The sequence below is a fragment of the Ixodes scapularis genome, unplaced genomic scaffold, assembly GCF_016920785.2.
Source record: "Ixodes scapularis isolate PalLabHiFi unplaced genomic scaffold, ASM1692078v2 PGA_scaffold7__128_contigs__length_106722199, whole genome shotgun sequence".
In the NCBI taxonomy this organism is placed as follows: domain Eukaryota; kingdom Metazoa; phylum Arthropoda; class Arachnida; order Ixodida; family Ixodidae; genus Ixodes; species Ixodes scapularis.
The window spans coordinates 51,561,198-51,578,086 of NW_024609882.1; the positions used below are offsets into that span (position 1 = coordinate 51,561,198).

The 16,889-nt window shown below is 48.9% G+C and overlaps 3 protein-coding genes across 3 annotated transcripts; 2 read left to right on the forward strand and 1 right to left on the reverse strand.

Moving 5' to 3' along the window:
* The first annotated feature begins 1,092 nt into the window (after positions 1–1,092).
* On the forward strand, positions 1,093–3,243 carry LOC121832902. Its single transcript, XM_042286227.1, has 6 exons — positions 1,093–1,218; positions 1,288–1,392; positions 1,834–2,004; positions 2,819–2,929; positions 3,022–3,122; positions 3,205–3,243. The coding sequence occupies exons 1-6, from the start codon at positions 1,131–1,133 to the stop codon at positions 3,241–3,243; spliced, it is 615 nt and encodes a 204-aa protein (XP_042142161.1). The 5' UTR covers positions 1,093–1,130.
* LOC115316528 lies at positions 3,075–4,854 on the forward strand. Its single transcript, XM_040218329.3, has 2 exons — positions 3,075–3,752; positions 4,471–4,854. The coding sequence occupies exons 1-2, from the start codon at positions 3,273–3,275 to the stop codon at positions 4,714–4,716; spliced, it is 726 nt and encodes a 241-aa protein (XP_040074263.2). The 5' UTR covers positions 3,075–3,272; the 3' UTR covers positions 4,717–4,854.
* Positions 4,855–5,469: 615 nt separating this feature from the next.
* LOC115316518 lies at positions 5,470–9,747 on the reverse strand (the record flags this gene model as incomplete). Its single annotated transcript, XM_040218326.1, has 2 exons — positions 5,470–6,344; positions 9,606–9,747. Coding segments are annotated over 2 exons (1,017 nt in total), but the record flags the coding sequence as incomplete, so codon positions are not given.
* Positions 9,748–16,889: the final 7,142 nt, after the last annotated feature.

Below are 16,889 nucleotides of genomic sequence, written 5' to 3' on the forward strand. Positions count from 1 at the left end.
GAGTCCTCCGCCGCAGGTGACTCCTCCTCCATGATGACGAGGCGCTCGCTGTCGCTAGAGACCATTCCATTTAGCGCTCTCTGGGCGGCACCATTTTGTTCGACCGCAGCGTCCTCTCCACACATCCGGGAAGTTCAGCGGGTTCGGCGGGGTAAAACGAGAGAGAGGGCACGCGCCCGACTCCGCTAGCAGACGACAAACCGGGAGGTTGCCGTTCTCCATCTATGGGCTGTATCGGCGGGCTCTACCGAACATCGAACTCTCGCTCGTGGCTGCCGTTGTGAAGTGGTTAAGTGGTTCACGTTCTTAGAATAATTGTGGCTACTCGAAAATCAGCCTCTAGCTCTCTGTTGTTCTATTTTGCTAAATGATCAACTAGCGTATATTTTTTCCGTTACTTAAATAGCATTGAGTCAGCCGGCAGTACTAACCTCAACTACTGCGTGGATTGCGGCAGGAGAGCACGTTTTATTTATTATTTCAGACTTCCACTCATGGTCGCTAAAGGCCTACACCAGTACGAACTTTGTATAGTAAAAAAGGTACAGCAACCGGATTTACTTTTCGCCAAAGAGACTGGCCCATCTGACACAGTTTTCCCTATTTTTTTTTATTTGCACGCAGGTAATAGCGCAAGTGGACCCTGTGAGTCTTTTTATCTAGCATAATATTACACGACAACTGGCATACCAAAATCTGCGCATATGCGCTTGAAAGTTCCAAAATAACTCGATTTTAAACAGAGTTTGCACGCCAGCCGGACGCTAGCTACAGCCCACTCGGCGGAGCGGACGACATCGGGGTGAGAGGGGGAGTGCATTTTTTTCTTTTTTACCCTCTCTGCTATGACCCTAATGGAACGGTCTATTAGCCCCGTGAACGAGCCCGAGCGGCGCTGCGGTCGCCGCGCCCTGATTGGATGAAGTGTATTGTGACGTAAGCAAAGGAACGCGGCGACAGAGGCGTCCCGAGTCGTACCTGTCTACGGTTTGGTCCACGCTCGCACGGTCTCAGCTATGGTGGCATTCTGTTCGGTGCCACAATGCAAATCCAAAAAAGAACCAGGTATCAGCTTTCACCTGTACCCGAAGCCGTCGAGATTGAAGAAAGCGTGGCTGATTAAGTTAAGAATGGGAAAGCCAGCGCCGAAGTATGCCCTTGTGTGCAGCAAACACTTCCAAGAGGAGGATTTCGTCTACCCCGTGTATAAGGTACTAGGTAAGATCGATACCGACACGTCTCCGTACACAGCATGAACGTATTTGTTTATTTGTCTCTTATAAACAGGTTACAAGTGCCGGAAATTATCGGCGGAGGCGATTCCATCGGCGAACCTCCCCGTGCGTCCCCACGACAGAATGCGATCGTGTGAGGGGCCGGAGAAACGGCGGCGTAAGTGTTTCGAACTCTGTCCCTAGTTACAAAAAATAGCGTAAAAATATTAGATCCCTGTCTCACTGGCATTCCAGATAGCATTTACGTCTACCGCCTTTAGGCCAGCGGCGAGTCAGCTCGCGCTACTGACTCCCGCGCGCCGCTCGGCAAGCACTCGCTCGCTCGCAGATGCCCAAAGACCTACGTGACAGAGGAAGTCTACGCAAATGCAGCTACATCACGAATGAACTGTGACCCAGTTAGTAGACATAAACAAACTTTTTCTAAAAAAAAAAAAAACAATTTTATGGCAACCAGAAAACAGTCGAATTCCTACGAGTTCTGTGTAGGTACAGAGCAATTTCACTCCAGATACTTAGTGAACATTTTGCTTGACTGCACTGCCCTTTTTCCATTCTTGTTTATTAAGCCAGTGCACAATGAAATTGTTCTTTTCAGGTGAAAGACACAATGCTGCACATCCTCACCAGCTTCCACAGCCTTCCATCTCCATACAGTTGGATCCCCTGATAACACAGGAAAGCACGGAGAACGGTGACAGCTGTCTAGTGGAAGATGTCTCGGGAGTAGCAGCACAAGGCGTGGAACCCATGGAGGGTGACAGTTTACGTACGAAATTTTTCTGCTTAGGCTTTGCCACTTTGTTTTTCTCTTAAAATCAATGTTTTATTGCCCATAAAGATTAAATCTTCGAGAAAAAAAGTAATGTGCCTAACACGCTACCTCACATTGGTTTTGTTGTGCATCAGGCAAGGGCCGATATTAATGAGCCCCCAATATTACTAAAGAATTCCAGTGAAGCACTATCTAAATCCAGCAAAAGTCAACTGTAAGCAGTGTAGACAGATATAATGAGCAGGTAGAGACACAACGAAGTAAACAAAAAGTTGGGGTGCAAACGAGCTGGGGAAGGTTTAACATAATTTAAGACAACACCCCCGAGACAAGGGAAAAGACGAAGGACAACACAACACAGTCTCAAACACAGCTGATTTTTATTCCACAGAAGTTTGTATTTATATAGTGTTTCGCTGCCCCCACGAACCAAAAAGAAAGTGGAAACACTCTTTACACAAATGCAGAAGAACTCAAAGGACTTGGCACAAAGGGGAAAGAAGTTGGGTTGAACCTTGAAGTAATTAGTATCCTTAAAGTAATTAGGATATCTTGTTTCCATTGTTTGCTTGCAGCTGTACATGGGATAAGTTACCTGTGGTTCTCTATTTGTAGCTGAGAAATCTGTTTAGTGTGCTGCTCAAAAAACAGCTTTTCTAACGTGTATATGTTTAGAAAGTGGGGATACCATAAAAAAAGTTAAAACACGCAACTTCTAACTTTGCTTGAGCCTATCATAGCATTGCTTGAGTGATGTAAATCTACTGGCATGCAACTGCGGATGTCACAATTTCTTTTCCGCTATCAGTGATTCGGATGCTACCCACGCCTGAACCAGTTGAAGTCTCGACTGCAACAAATGCCAACGCCTCGCCGATCCCCGACATGGGTCTCGACAACCACGTCCCAACTCGTGAAGGTAGGAAGTATATCATTGGAATGATTTATTTTCATTTGTATGAATGATTGAATTGAGATTTACACTCGGAATTCGTTTTCTTTTGTTTGCAGTGGTCAATGCGGAGCTTGACAAGTTCCGACAGGAAACCGGGGTGCAAGTTGACACCACCAGTAGTCCCTTCCGTGATAACCAACTGATCACAATCTCCAAAGTAGTGGATGAAAACGGGTTGCTCGTGCTCTCTGGAATTTGCTCATTTGAGTTGTTCTACAATATTACGGAACTATACACAGAAGCCCGCACTCTTCGGTCATCCCGTAGCTTCTGCTTAGGTGACGACGATGTTGTGCTGCTCACATTCATGAAGCTTTACCATAACATTACGTTTTCCCTGTTGGGAGTGCTATTTGGTATTCACCGGACCACAGCCTCCAACATGTATAAAGAATCCGTAGTAGTTCTTGCAAGCATCCTAGAGCATGCCGTTTTCTGGCCCGAGAAAGAAGCTGTGGTAAGTTGTCTCACCACATATTTCTGGCAGTACAAAGAAACTAGGATGGTACTCGACTGTACAGAAATTGAAATTGAGCGGCCCAAAGACCTTGTGTCAAGGTTACTGACATACAGTCATTACAAACGGACGTACACGGCCAAGGTCCTGGTGAGTGAAACGCCGGGTGGCTTAATTAGTTATGTTAGCCCAGCGTATGGCGGAAAAGCATCTGACACGTTCATAACAAAGGAGTCGCAGATCCTTGACAAATGCATTCCACACATTGACAGTGTCATGGTTGACAAAGGATTTCTAATTAATGAGCTGTGCCGGGAAAAAAATGTGGAAGCCGTTTACAAATCCCTGTAACGCCGAATTGGAGCGCAGCTCTTGAGGAGGAGGAGTGAAGGGTACTGAGGGGAGGGTAGACCCCTCCCCCTTCTCCTCCTCCTCCCCTCATTCTTTAATATGCTCCGGGGGGGGTGTCACGTGACTTCGGGGAGGGGGTCACGTGACCTCGGGGAGGCGTGACCTGGGGGTGACCTCAAGGCCACGTGACCCCAAAGGTGACCCCCACGTGACCTTGGGGGTCACGTGACCTGGAGGGGTCACGTGACCTTGGGGGTCACGTGACCTCAGAGGGGTCACGTGACCTGGGGGTCACGTGACCTTGAGATGACCTTGGAAGGGGTCGCGTGACCTTGGGGGTCACGTGACCTTGGGGAGGCGACCACGTGACCTCGGGGGTCACGTGACCTCAGAGGGGTCACGTGACTTGGGGGTCTCGTGACCTTCAAAGGGTCACGTGGGGTCATGTTGGGGTCACGTGACCTTGAGATGACCTTGGAAGGGTTCACGTGACCTCGATGGGGTCACGTGACCTTCAGGGGGTCACGTGGGGTCACGTGACCTTGAGATGACCTTGGGAGGGGTCACGTGACCTTGGGGGGTCACGTGACCTTGGAATGACCTTGGTTACGCCGACGGCGACGGCGACGGCGACGCCGACGGCGACGCCGCTCAAGCCGGGAACGGGCCCCTAAGAGCTGCGCTCTAAAATGTAAAGATGATAAGGCCTCCGTTCCTAATGGAGAAGCAGCTCACTGCAGAGGAAGCCAGGGCTAATCACTCGATAGCCAGTGCTCGAGTACACGTGGAAAGGGCAATTCAACGAATGAAGCTCTTTCGAATTCTACGACATCGGTTTGATCTGGATCTTCTTCCGTATATTGACAAGATCTTCACTGTGATCTCTGGCATATTGAACTTATCGAAGCCATTATTCAGCGAGAACAAATTTTTGTTCCAGTAGAGCTGTTGATGATGCACGAGTCCCACACAGGTTTAGATACACAGCCGTTGCGTGCTATGTGTGCGTTTCTTTTCAATCATTGTAACTTCCATTTGTAGCATTTTTGGCTGCTGTAATTAGGAAAAAAGCATTTGCTGTTTTATGTTTGTTTTTAATGACACTGTAAGATGGCAATGAGGGGAAATATGAAACAGATTACAAATAACAACCAGAAAGATTAGTTCTGAAATGCTACTGAACAAAAATTTCAACTTTGTTCAAGCTATACATATTAAACGAACTTATTGCTCCAAAATGTCTTAACAAGACCGTGCAATGTTATCTTACCAAGAATAATTCCTGTCCCCAAATTGTTGCTGCATTCTTTTCTTAATAAACAATATGATTATGATGTCCATGGCTTTTCAATGTGAGAGTATCTGCAAGAATTGGCTTAGCTTTGCTCTAAATATTGGCATATTTTAAAAATGATAAAAATCCACATCGTGTTTTTAGGTCACAAACATTAACAATTAATCCTGATAAGTACTGTAAACGACCGATTTCTTGCGGGCTCAATATTTCGCAATTTAGGTCAAAGCTGAAGTTTTGGAATAATTCGCGGGTTCTAATTTTTGCAACACGGTGGGATCTCGATAGATTTCACTGTGTTTACATTTTACCGGAATTATTCGTGGGGCCTATTTTTTGCAAATTGTAGGAGATTCGCGACAATTACGTCGTTTACAGTATTTAACAAATGAAAAAATAAAATCATTGTATTAATTCTAAGGAATGAGTTAAAGTGAGAAAATTCCCCTTAGACCACGCAAACCATCTTGGCAGCACATACTTCTCAAAAAAATATGTGGACCTCTCAACTACATCCCTGAAGAATTCTTCATCAAAGTCTACAGAGATGCATTCATACTCTTCGTCACTGATGTAGACAAACAGGTCTCCATGCTTTACTCCTGTCAGCCCCATCTGCACCTGCACTTGGCAAAAGTGTGGGCTTGTGCGCTTCAGCTTTAAAGGAGTGTTGTCCGTGCTCTTCTCTACGTTCTCTTGCAAAAACTTTTTCATTATCTCTGGGCATTTTACTTCGAGCACTCGGTTGGCACAACACTTGCACTCTACCAGTCCATCTGGACTTGCACCAATGTAGGGCCGTCCCTCCATGACAAACAACCCGCACCCTCTCACAACCAAGTCCTCATGCTGAGAGTGCTTCTCCTCATAGCACTTCTTCCCAGGGCCTTCTAGATCACTGCCCCGACGCATTGCAGCCGTTCGGACATTCGTTTGCCTTAGGATCTTTCTTAACAGGGGTCTCGGGTCATGCGGACCCATCCTCGTTCTGAGTGTTTTCACTCGCGAATATACGCTGTATGCGACGGACGCAGTTATCATACCCACTCTGTGGCGCATCCAGAGGCTGGATTTTGCCTGATCCCGCGTTGCCCTCTCTATGTCCTCAATGTCTTTTCTACTTTGGCTCTCCTGTAGGTGCCGAAGCACCTCCTCCAGCGGTAGCCCAACGTTGCGGTTTCCAGCGAGTTCCCTCAGCTCATCCAAGGAACCCAGAAGGGTTAGATCCCTGGAAGCAGGCTTTGGGGAAGCGTCCAGGTCCCAGGTAGCTTCCACAGCTGCACAACAACACAGTAATGTTAGCAATAAAACATGACCTACTTCAAAATATTGCGCAAACCAGAAGCAATATGCATATTAGTGAGAAACAAACTAAGGCTTTATGCTATGCTGAGCACATCCACTGATTCTGTGAGCTGGGATTCAAACTTTGTTGAATGGGAGAGAGAATACTTCGAAGATTACGTCAGTGCAACCACAGGGTGGCTACTACCCTTTACGCGCCTCCACTGGAGGTTCCAAGACGGGCCTTCGGCGCAGTGGTGGCGACGACACTGAAAGCTGAGCAAACCACAGCAGGTCTCTTGCTCAGCGGATGAGTTTTTCCCCCTTTATTTCCAGCTGCATTGGCTTCGTGGATCTCATAACGTCACATACTCTGTTAAGAGAGAAGCGGCAAGAGACTGATGACTGCAGATGTGGTGGCTGGAAACGATGCGACTGTGCAATAGACTTTTTCCGAGAAGCGTTCTGTACACGCGCGAGCGCCCGACGCCAAGCGGCGGAAGTCGGCACCAAAGATCTAGGAAATTCAGAAGGAGGCTGTGGATCAGCGAGTAGAACAGGTAATTGCAGCATATATATAATTGTGTCACACAAAAAAAGAAAGCGGATGGAAAGAAAAACACGACGTTTAGGTGGACGCCACGGATGCCCTTCTTTAAAGTCGCATTGGGCACACGCCACAGTTCAGAGAGCGAAGAAACTGGTAGCGTAGCTCCCATTATCGATTGGTAGCATAGGTAGGTCACTTCCTCGATTTTTAGTTTGTGCAGCCACCACCTGGTGCTGTCGGTATGTGAAAAAGGCCCATTGGTGCCACTAGTGTGTGCAGATCAAAGCTAGGGCTACTATTTGGTCGCCACCTGTTCACTCACATTTCTCTCATAGCTAAAAGGCCCTCGTTAAAACAGTTAGCATGCTGGGATGTTTACATGTGGTGTAAAAGTATGCAGCATATACGAGCAGCGACCAAGTAGTAGGCCCAGCTTTGATCTATGCACCCGAGTGGCACCGGTCGCAAAGTTCCATCATTTCTAGCCACCACATATACGGTAATCAGTCTTTCCCTGCTTCTCTTTGAACAAATCATTGAATGAGAGGAGATTCACATAACCGGTGCAGCTGAAAGCAAAGGAGGGACAACATACTTGCCAAGCGAGAGGCCTGCCGTGGCCTGCTCCACTTTCAGTGTCGTCGCCACTACTGAGCCAAAGACCTATCTTGGAATCCCCAGTGAGGGTGCATAAGGAGCAGTAGCTACCCGGTGGCAGCTAACCTAGGGAGCCTTCATGTGCGCTTTGCTAGGGTGATGCCACCCTTTGTAATACCACTCGCCGACAAACCAGCAGCCATTTTGTTCCTCGGCGATAATCCGTGGGGCTTATAACCCTCCCGGAAACAAGCACCTTATCTCACAAGTTCGGAGCAGCGTTGTGGAACCCACGGAGGGAGGATTAGCATTTCCGCCCTCGGATGGAAGGATTGATAGACACAAAGGCCACTTTCCGGCGCACGGAGAAACAATGAGAGGAAGAAAATGTAGGTGGAAGAGGGTGTCGGAAAGGGAAACAGGCAGTTGGCATCACTCTATGCGAAGCGCACATGAAGGCACCCTAAGCTAACCACGTTGCTAATAGGACAAGTACTCGTCCTGTCTGCATCTTTGTGTGCCGTATAAGTTTTTTTTCAAAGTTATAAACCAACCTGCCAGCATTGTTACTTTAGCCTCGTTTACATGAAAGCGCGTTCAACGTATTGACTCCACTCGTTCGTCAAACGAAGCCGACGCGGCAACGTTTACATGAATGCGCACCAAGCCCTACACGAAGGTGGCGCCAGGCCGTGTCGAAGCTCGAAGTTATGCACTTCCGGAACCAGCCGCTACACGTTTTCCGGTGCATCGCTCGTGGATGCCTCGGAGGTCTTTTGACGCATTCAGTGAACTAAAGATTGTGCCCTCTGACTTCGGTGCTGTGGAAGAAGTTACGAGCGGAAGAAACATCAAAACCCAAGCGTTTATGGCTCCAGGCCGGGCCGCCGGGTCACTCTGGACCAGAGGCGACGTGTGTGCGCACGCTTTGAGGAAGCCTCCGCGCTTCACCGCGCCAGACCTCGCCGATCGCGACCGGACCCCGAGTCCGAAAGGCTCCTGCGCAGCCAGGAACGGCACCGAGGTAGGAGCTGCTCGTTCTGCGCTACCATGAGTGCTCCACAGTGCTCGGAGCTCTCGGTGTCGTTCGTGCTTGCGCCGAAGCCTTTGGGACCCCTTCGGACGCGCAAGTCGTACTTCGCAAGGCTTGGACGGGGGCCGCCCTCACCGAGCAAATCCGCTTATTTATAATGGCAATAAAAGCTTGCGTTTGTTCTCGGGGAAAAAATTGCGGGCGACTATACGGGACCGCTCTCCGCGCCGCCGACGGGGTTGGCCGCCGCCATGTTCTCAGCTGTTCACTCGCTCCCGCAGCGAGCGCCTTCCCATAATCCTCCCCGTTCCAAAATGCGATGCGACCTCCGTTTACATGGGCTGAATGAATGTGCACTCGCCATCTCGACCCACCTCTCTCTGGCGGCTTGAATGCGATGCGCTTTCTTTGTGCATTATGCCATTTACATGACCGCATTGAATGCGACACCTAGATTCGATGCGACTAAGTCGCATTCATGTAAACGCGGCTTTTGATTCAATTCCATTCCTAATACTGTTAAGCTACTCCCAGTAACTACTGCCTTTTGCTGCTCAAAGCCTGCTCTGATGAGCACGATGTGTTTGAGCATCAGAACCATATTCAAATTAAGCATGTCAAATTCAGCTATGTGGACCTTTAGACAGCAAAAAAGTAACCTGCCATTCAAGTATGGTTCCTAGTGGCTTTGCTGCGACAGAAGCATTTAAGACCAGCAACTACTGCACCTCCCAGAGAAGCGGTTGACATGAGTGCACACCGAAATAAGAGCCATATGCACGAAAACTGAAAGGAATCAGCATTAGACTCATAACACAAGAATTTGGAGTACCGGCAAGCTGTGCTGTATTGACACATTAAACTGCCATGCCTCCAGTTAAGCATGGTTAAAAGGTAAACTTGGGGAATTACATGCTAAACCAACGAAGGGCATCCAGAATGACACATTCAAAGGACTGACGATTCATTTTGACTGCCTGAAATTTTTCGTAGTGCAACTGAAATAGTTGTATTGCAAACCATTATTATACGGTGTACTACTGTACTGGAAATCAGTCATGTGCATCTGCATACCTGTTTCCACTGCCGTTTCCGAGTGCATTTTCGCTGCAGATCGATGAGGAACATTCTTCAGGAGTCTCTCGAGGATGTTCCCTTGCAACTGCGGAGTCTCCTTCAGAGTTACCTTAAAAACAGTACAAAGCGATGTCAAAGATCAGGATGCGCATTCCGAATAGAGGTTACAATATTGATTGATTTCTCCACAGCAGGCAAATGCTTCGCTTGGACGTGTTCTCTCGAAGCTATATTTGCTTGATCAAAAAAAAGTTAAGAGGGCGCTTTTAGTGCATGAAACCTGAAACAACCGGAAAAATGATTAGCTAGAGCAGTGGGCCAATATCTGTAAGAAATAAAATTGCAATTTTGTCACGAAGATGCTGTGAAACAATCGGTGTCACTGTTGGTGTACCCAAACCACTCGTTCATCAAGAAACATCGCCGCAAAAAACCTACCTGAACTTCAAAGAGAGAGCCAGGCAACGGTTAGTGTGACACGGCAATTCTCCGAATGATTTCTAAGGCGGTAGTCGGCGGGGTCGTTATTGCGGGGGCCTATGCCTCACCCTCGGCGAGGGCACATTTGTGACACTTCTTTGGCCCCTTGGCCTTTGAAGTGCAAGGTTTTCTGCTAGAAGCTCCGGCTGTCTGACATCGGGTTACCAAGACCTAATCCTCCGAATTCAGGAATAATTTGAAGCTGTTAGGTGTGTTTTTGTGATGCTTGTGGGATGGTGTGATGGTTGTTTCGTTGAAATGGAGGGAACGCGCAGGCTTTATTTTGGTGATGTTGGGTTTCAACGAGCTGTGCACACCACTTTGTGTTCAACGGCGCGCCAGTCGATGTGGAGAACTGGTAGCCAGCAGTCATCAGACCCTTGGACTCCAGATGCTGCCCCGCGGGCGTTACGGCACTGAAGGGGACTCAATTTCGGCACCGAGTGGCTGATCTCTGTGTGCCAGCCCTGCGAGTTCTTCCTCTGTTGTACTGCTACAGAGCGACGTGGCGTCCAATGAGTCGCCTAGGAGAACTTGCGGCAACTAGCCGCTAGACTTTTCGGCTCCGGATGTCACACCGCAGCAGTGAGGACTCAGTTTCGACACCGAGTGGCTAACCTTCCAGTGCCAGCCCTGCGAGTTCTTCCCCTGCTTGATTGCCCCAGTGTGACGTCCCCGCAACTTCACTTGCCGTACGTGGTGCAGCACCACACCACAACGAGGAAAGTCTGAGGAACTTCGGCTCCTCCTCGCAAGCCGCGTCATGCTGGACTGGTCCATCGTGCAGTACTGTCTCCATCATTTTATTGCAAGTTTGTACCTTGCCCTTTACTAGTGAAGCCTCTGTACCCGTTAGTGATGCCGTATTATCTGCCCTCCGATTAAATTCCTGCGTAGCGTTCTTGTGTGCTTTGTTCTAATTAATATTTTGGAAATGAATGTGTTTATTATCCAGTTCACCTCAGTGTTTGTCTTTGTCCCCCGCGTCCCTTGGGCCTATGCCCCGTGGGATAACCGACGTCTAAACTTCCTGTAGCGACCCACGCCAACTGCCGGGTCATGACACGCTTGCTCTTTTGAAAGTGAAAAAGTGCCAAACTTATTATCATACCTTGTTTTGCACAGGGCAGGTCAACCATCTTCCGTGGCTCATACTTCTCCATGACTCGCTCCTTCTGGGCTTTTCCCCATTTCTGGGGCTGGTCAGTTGATGAGAGTTGTTCGAACTCTCTTGCTGCATTGATGTGCAGCAAGACTGCTACGATGTGCTTGCATTTGAAGTTGCTGTAAGACAATAACAGAAGGCACGTCTAAAAAAGTGGACTTTAAAAGATGTGACAACCAAATTTTCCACTGTATCACAAGCTGCCACAACTACGGAAGTGGTTAGGCAGATCTATTGTGGCAATTAGCGTGGTCTAATCTTGCCGAAATTCTTCTGTCGCACGAACGAAACATTTTGAGCGTCTGATTTATCGACGCAATCAGCGCAACCTAGAAACGCTGAAACTGTTCGGGTGCACGAGCGAAGAAACGCCTGTTTACACGACGCATCAAATGGACCGCACGTATCGGCGGCTTGAACTTTTTCGCCCGAGACAGCTGGCACTATAAACCGCATGTGAGCGATGGTTCGGGTGGCGCGACCAGGCGAAGCGACGAGCATACTCAGTCCGTTGCTCGATGTGTGCGAACCGCACCCAAACGACTTCCCTGCGATGATTTCATAACCAAGCAAAAAGTTGTGCTCGTAGCTGACAACTCGGCACGGCCCTAAACGGAGCATACCCTGCCTTGCACGAACAGCTGGCTTGGTCCACCTCCGACCTGCAGATGGTGATTTTCACTTCGTGCGGGGCACCAGCGATTGCAGTGGTCTGCAGGACGAACGCCAGGAATGTAGCACGGCTCCCGAAGATCGTTGATACCGCGCACTCGACAACGTGGCCTGCGTAGTACACATCTTCGGCCTCGTTGAGGCAGCGACTGGTCTCGCACGCCTTGTCAATGTATCGATTAATACTGCTCACCGGCAGCGCGACTGCAAAAGAACAATAAAAAAAGCGCCGGTTACTCGCCTGGCTTACAGCCGCTACAAAACTACACCACACCAAGCATTTTCAGACGGCGTACCGCGCGAAGCGGAGAACGAAGAGCGAGCTTGCTTACCCGACACCCGATCACTGCTGCGTCCGTCGTCGTCCATGAGTGAAACCGAAACTCCTCGACTCAATTTCCGTTCATACAGGTAGCGAAGATTGTTCAACGCATAAAACAAGAAACAAAAACTCGAACTTCGTTTTAGCAACGCATGAAGAAAAGAGACCAAGTGCACAGTGCACACCAAACAACAACATGGTAGACGCGGCAGACTCAACAACCGTTCCTTTGGTGACGTCAGTTAGCTAGTTCCCCGCCTGGCCGTAAGAGGGCGCCACCTAAACTTCTCGGGGCTATATAGCCCCGAGAGCGAACACAAGCGTCGCTGCGGTCGCCGCGCCCTGATTGGGTGAGGTGTACCATGAGGTCAGGGCGATGACTCCGCTCCGCGATCTCGCATCGGCTCGCTTCCCAGCACCGGTTTCCTGGTTTGGTGTGGTGTGCCGCAAGCTCTTCGAGGAGCTGGACTTCGTTTACCAGGTGTACAGGACGTTGATTTAGGCCGATATTGACGTGCTTCCGTACATTTTATATGCCTGCTCGTCCCTTTTACCTTCAAGATTGGGTTACAAATCCCGAAAGCTATCGGCGGAGGCAATTCCGCTGATGAACCCCCCGGCCGTCCACACGACACAAGGCAATTTTTTGCGATGGATCGGTGAAGCGGTGGCGCAAGTGTTTCAGACGCTGGAATTCTGTTCCTTGCATGTTCATGATTTAGGACGATATTACATCCCGCTTTCAAGGCATTTGAAGTGGCATTTATATCATGGGCCTTTGGGTGGTCGGCCAATTAGCTCGCGACCCCGACTTTGCGCTGCCACTCTGCATGCGCTGCTTCGAAGATATTTTAAAGGCCCTGTGTCTGATTATCTTTGAAGTGCTCGTGGAACAGGGTTGTTTTACATAAATGTAGCTTCTTCGTGGATTAAATATAGTTTATACACGTATCCAGGCATATTTCTTAGAAGATACACAATTACTGGAAATTAATTTGTATGCATGGTAGAAGCAGAGACGGCCGAATTCCCCCAGTTGCCTGTATGATATGTATTGAACTGCCCAAAATATGCACAGCAATAGTGCCGTAATTTGGAATGTTTATACTTTTTCCTGACATTTTTATCCCGGCCTTGTGTATTCGGAAAATACACCGTTTAGTCTAAATTGTCATTTCCAATTAAAAGAGACACCACTGCAGGTCTCCAAAAGCTTCCTCAGCCTCCAAACTCCCTACAGCTGGACTCTCTGACAACAGAGGAACCAGGATTAAAAGCAAGCATTCGAACGTCTGTCCAGTGGTAGATGCAGCACTAGTAGCAGAACATGTGGACCCCGTGAAGGGCGACAGTCTACGTGAAAAAAGCTTCTGGTATTTTAGCTTCAGGACAATTCGATTTAAATACAATCTCAATTTTAGGGCTTAAGGGACTAATAACGAGCTAAACACCTTCGCTTACGTTTCTTATACATTACTTCATGGTGGATATAAACAAACCCACAGATACCACCCGTCTAGTCCATTGAGATACTATCCGAATCCAGCAAAGGTCAAATGCAAGCAATGTATATAATAAATGTTCCTTGTTTTTTTTTTTTACTTTGCCCCTGCACTTGGGCTGTCTTACTTGTGATTCTCTCCCCATGGCCCAGACTGTATTTAGCATGTTGTACGAGCAGCATGCAGCTTTTCTGCTTCGGCGATCTTGTTTAAAAACAAAGATAAAAAAAATAGTATACATAACTTGCCAGTTCATTCAGACCATCTGCAGCATTTATTGTGCGAGATGTAAACCTATAGTGATGCTCCTGCAATTGTGGCCGTATTTCTTTATTTTCATATACCAGCTCCGATTCATGCGTTGCCTGCCCTGTCAAGCATGCTTAAAATGTTGGTTGAAGTTCGATCGCCTGTAGCTACAGGCCGTACCTCAATAGAGGCACATATAAAAATTTGCACTTCCTACGAAAAACACGCCAAAAAAATTAAATAGAAAGGAGCGCGCCGACAGCTAGCGTCGTCACAGCCTCCACAGGGCGAGCGGGACGAGTCGGGGAAAAATTCTCTCCTCGTCGTGACGTCACCCCGCTTTGCGGTAAGGGGGCGCCACGCGAACTTCTCGGGGCTAATAGAGACCTCGGGCTCGTCCGTTACCTCACTCCGCCGGTTGTAAGGATGCGCAGCAGACAGAACAGGAGCCGGTGCGACGGGGCGCGTCTCAAGGGACGTCGCACCCACCGAGTCCGGCAGCGGAGACGGGGGCGGCCCACCTTCTGACAGCTCGGACTAGGAGTCCTCCGGGTCGACGTTGGCTTGGGGCTTGGTTGGGTCTGTGGGCGCTCCAGCCTGGGCGGCTGGTCGTGGGTGTGTCACCTCATGTGCTGGGGACAACGCGGGAAAATCGAACGAGGCTGTCACAGTGATTATAGACGAGTACCTCCGCCGAGTCACGCAGTCCACAGTCGCATGGGAGCCGCCGCAAGGACGATAGTCAGATGTGTGCAACCCTCTGTGGCGCGTCCAAAGACAGCGCATCGGTCGCAGTGCTCTGTCGTACAGTTGACACAAATGTGTTCTTCCAGTCGGCACCGCCGACATACCAGCTTGATGCCCGGATAGTCGATGTCGCCCGGTGGCCTCGTATACGAAGAATGTTTGGGACCGTGTCCGACTCGGTCATTTCGATTCTCACATATCTTGTCTCGGTCTTCACGGTTGGTGTGCTGTGGTACGTTGCATCCCTGATTTCCAGGGCGTCCCTGTGAGAGGACAGGGCTTAGACTAGAAGGTCGTTGCGGACATAGGTGGGCAGCAACAAGCAAGTGAAGTTTGTCACCTGCGGTCGGGCTGGAACCATGGGGACTGGGTAGAGGCTGTGGTGACGACGCCGGCTTCGTTGAGCTTGACAGCGGCGGAACAGTTTTTGATACCGATTTCAAAAACTTTGCGCACCAAGGTGCTGCCCTAATAGACTTCAAGAAATCTGACAGCACCGGCTACCGCAAGGATGAGATCGTCCGGCGAGGCGCCCAAAGGCACGACAATGCCAAAGGCTCAGCCTTCGGCGGAGGAGAGTGCGGCGTTGGCGCAGCAGCCATGACTCTGCGTTTCTCAAAATGCTGAAAAAATGGACGACGGAGCAGAAAACACCAGGGGCTCTAAACTTGTCAAACTCAAAGTTGGGACCGCAGTCAACGGATCGCACCGATTGGACTCTCCCGACGATGACTTCGAGCTTTTTTCGCCGGCGTTCAATCGGCGCGCTCCAGGAACTTTCGGCTCCAACTTCGTGATTGGCAAGTTTAGGGACCCTGGCGTACGAAAACAATCGGAGACGCAGCTGCCAACCCCTGTCTTCCAAGCCGACGCGCCGCGAATCACCACGGCAGTTAGGACGCGCCCAGGTCAGGATGCGCTACCTGAAATAACCGATGAGACATGGTTGTATAAAAACAATATTACTTGTGCCGGAAAACTTATAAACTAACATTTTGTGAACACCTGACGCCCCTATCATTTTGTTCAAATATCCAAGAAAAGTTGCTAAAAAAAATATTCCGTTTGATTTTACGCAAAAACATGCTTTGTACACGCTCACCGTGACCACCGTAAAGAAACGAAAGATTGAGCCGCTATCTTGATGGCTCGAGCATTGAAGTTTCGGTACTCTGGGAACATTCAATGTGTCTAGGTAGATCTAAAGCTAGCTGCCTTCACCTCCACTGCACTCGTCGAAGGCGTTAGAACGCGGAACGCCGGCGTCCGTCGTTTTGCTTTTCGATTCGAACACGTTCAATGAGTGAGTGCAGTGGAGGCATCCTTTCCTCCGCATTTAATAAAAAGCCTTTCATTTCTTCGTTTCCTTACCTGACGTAAGGAAAGAAAATGACTTCACTTAAGGAAGGGCGCCATTCGGTTTCAGAAACACACCTCATCCTTTCATGAGGTAAGGAATAGACGCAGGACTCCTTCGTTGAGTAAGGAAAGGAGGAATGTATCTTATATCAAGATTATTGTACAATTGGGTCTCAGCACTGCTCAACAAATACTCAACGCAAGTACTTTAGCATATTATTTTGACATCTAAAGTGCTCTAAAAAACCAAACATCTAAAATTGAGAATGCTGAGTTCAAGGGCATCCGTAACGCGCCTGTTTTCACCGCGCATTATCGGTATCGCGTCCTGGTCTGGCGAAAGCACGAGATTTGCTCGAACGTTTATTTTTCCTGTCGGCGCTACCGTTAACTTGACAAGATGACGAGCTGTAAACGTGTCACAAACAGCTATACTATGTTTCATAAAAAAAAATTGGGTTGCGTGTATGTTTATACAGCCTAGAACTTGGTCTGCCTCAACGAGCGACGAGTCTCCCAGCTGTAGATGAGCAATTTAGCCAGTGCAGTACGACCACTAGCCTGGGGTCTTTAACGTGCACCACGCAGTAGTGATACACGACCGCACGCCAGTACAATGCTCATCCAGATCGAAACGGGCAGGGGTGGGGATTGAACCCAGGATCCCTGGGTTCCGCAGCGCGACCTTTCACTTATGTTTCATACTTAACGTGCAACACTGTCCAAGCTACTGGCGCGAGCGCGTGGCTTCGTCTACGGTTCTGTCTGCGCGAGAACGCGTGCAA

Excerpts from the sequence above, each read along its gene's own strand:
- LOC121832902 (XM_042286227.1), top strand. The coding sequence starts at position 1,131 with ATGGGAAAGCCAGCGCCGAAGTATGCCCTTGTGTGCAGCAAACACTTC. Across the intron at positions 1,219-1,287 it reads CCCCGTGTATAAGGTACTAG|GTTACAAGTGCCGGAAATTA; the intron begins GTAAGATCGATA and ends TCTTATAAACAG. Across the intron at positions 3,123-3,204 it reads AACTGATCACAATCTCCAAA|AAGCCCGCACTCTTCGGTCA; the intron begins GTAGTGGATGAA and ends AACTATACACAG.
- LOC115316528 (XM_040218329.3), top strand. The coding sequence starts at position 3,273 with ATGAAGCTTTACCATAACATTACGTTTTCCCTGTTGGGAGTGCTATTT. Across the intron at positions 3,753-4,470 it reads GCCGGGAAAAAAATGTGGAA|ATGATAAGGCCTCCGTTCCT; the intron begins GCCGTTTACAAA and ends TAAAATGTAAAG.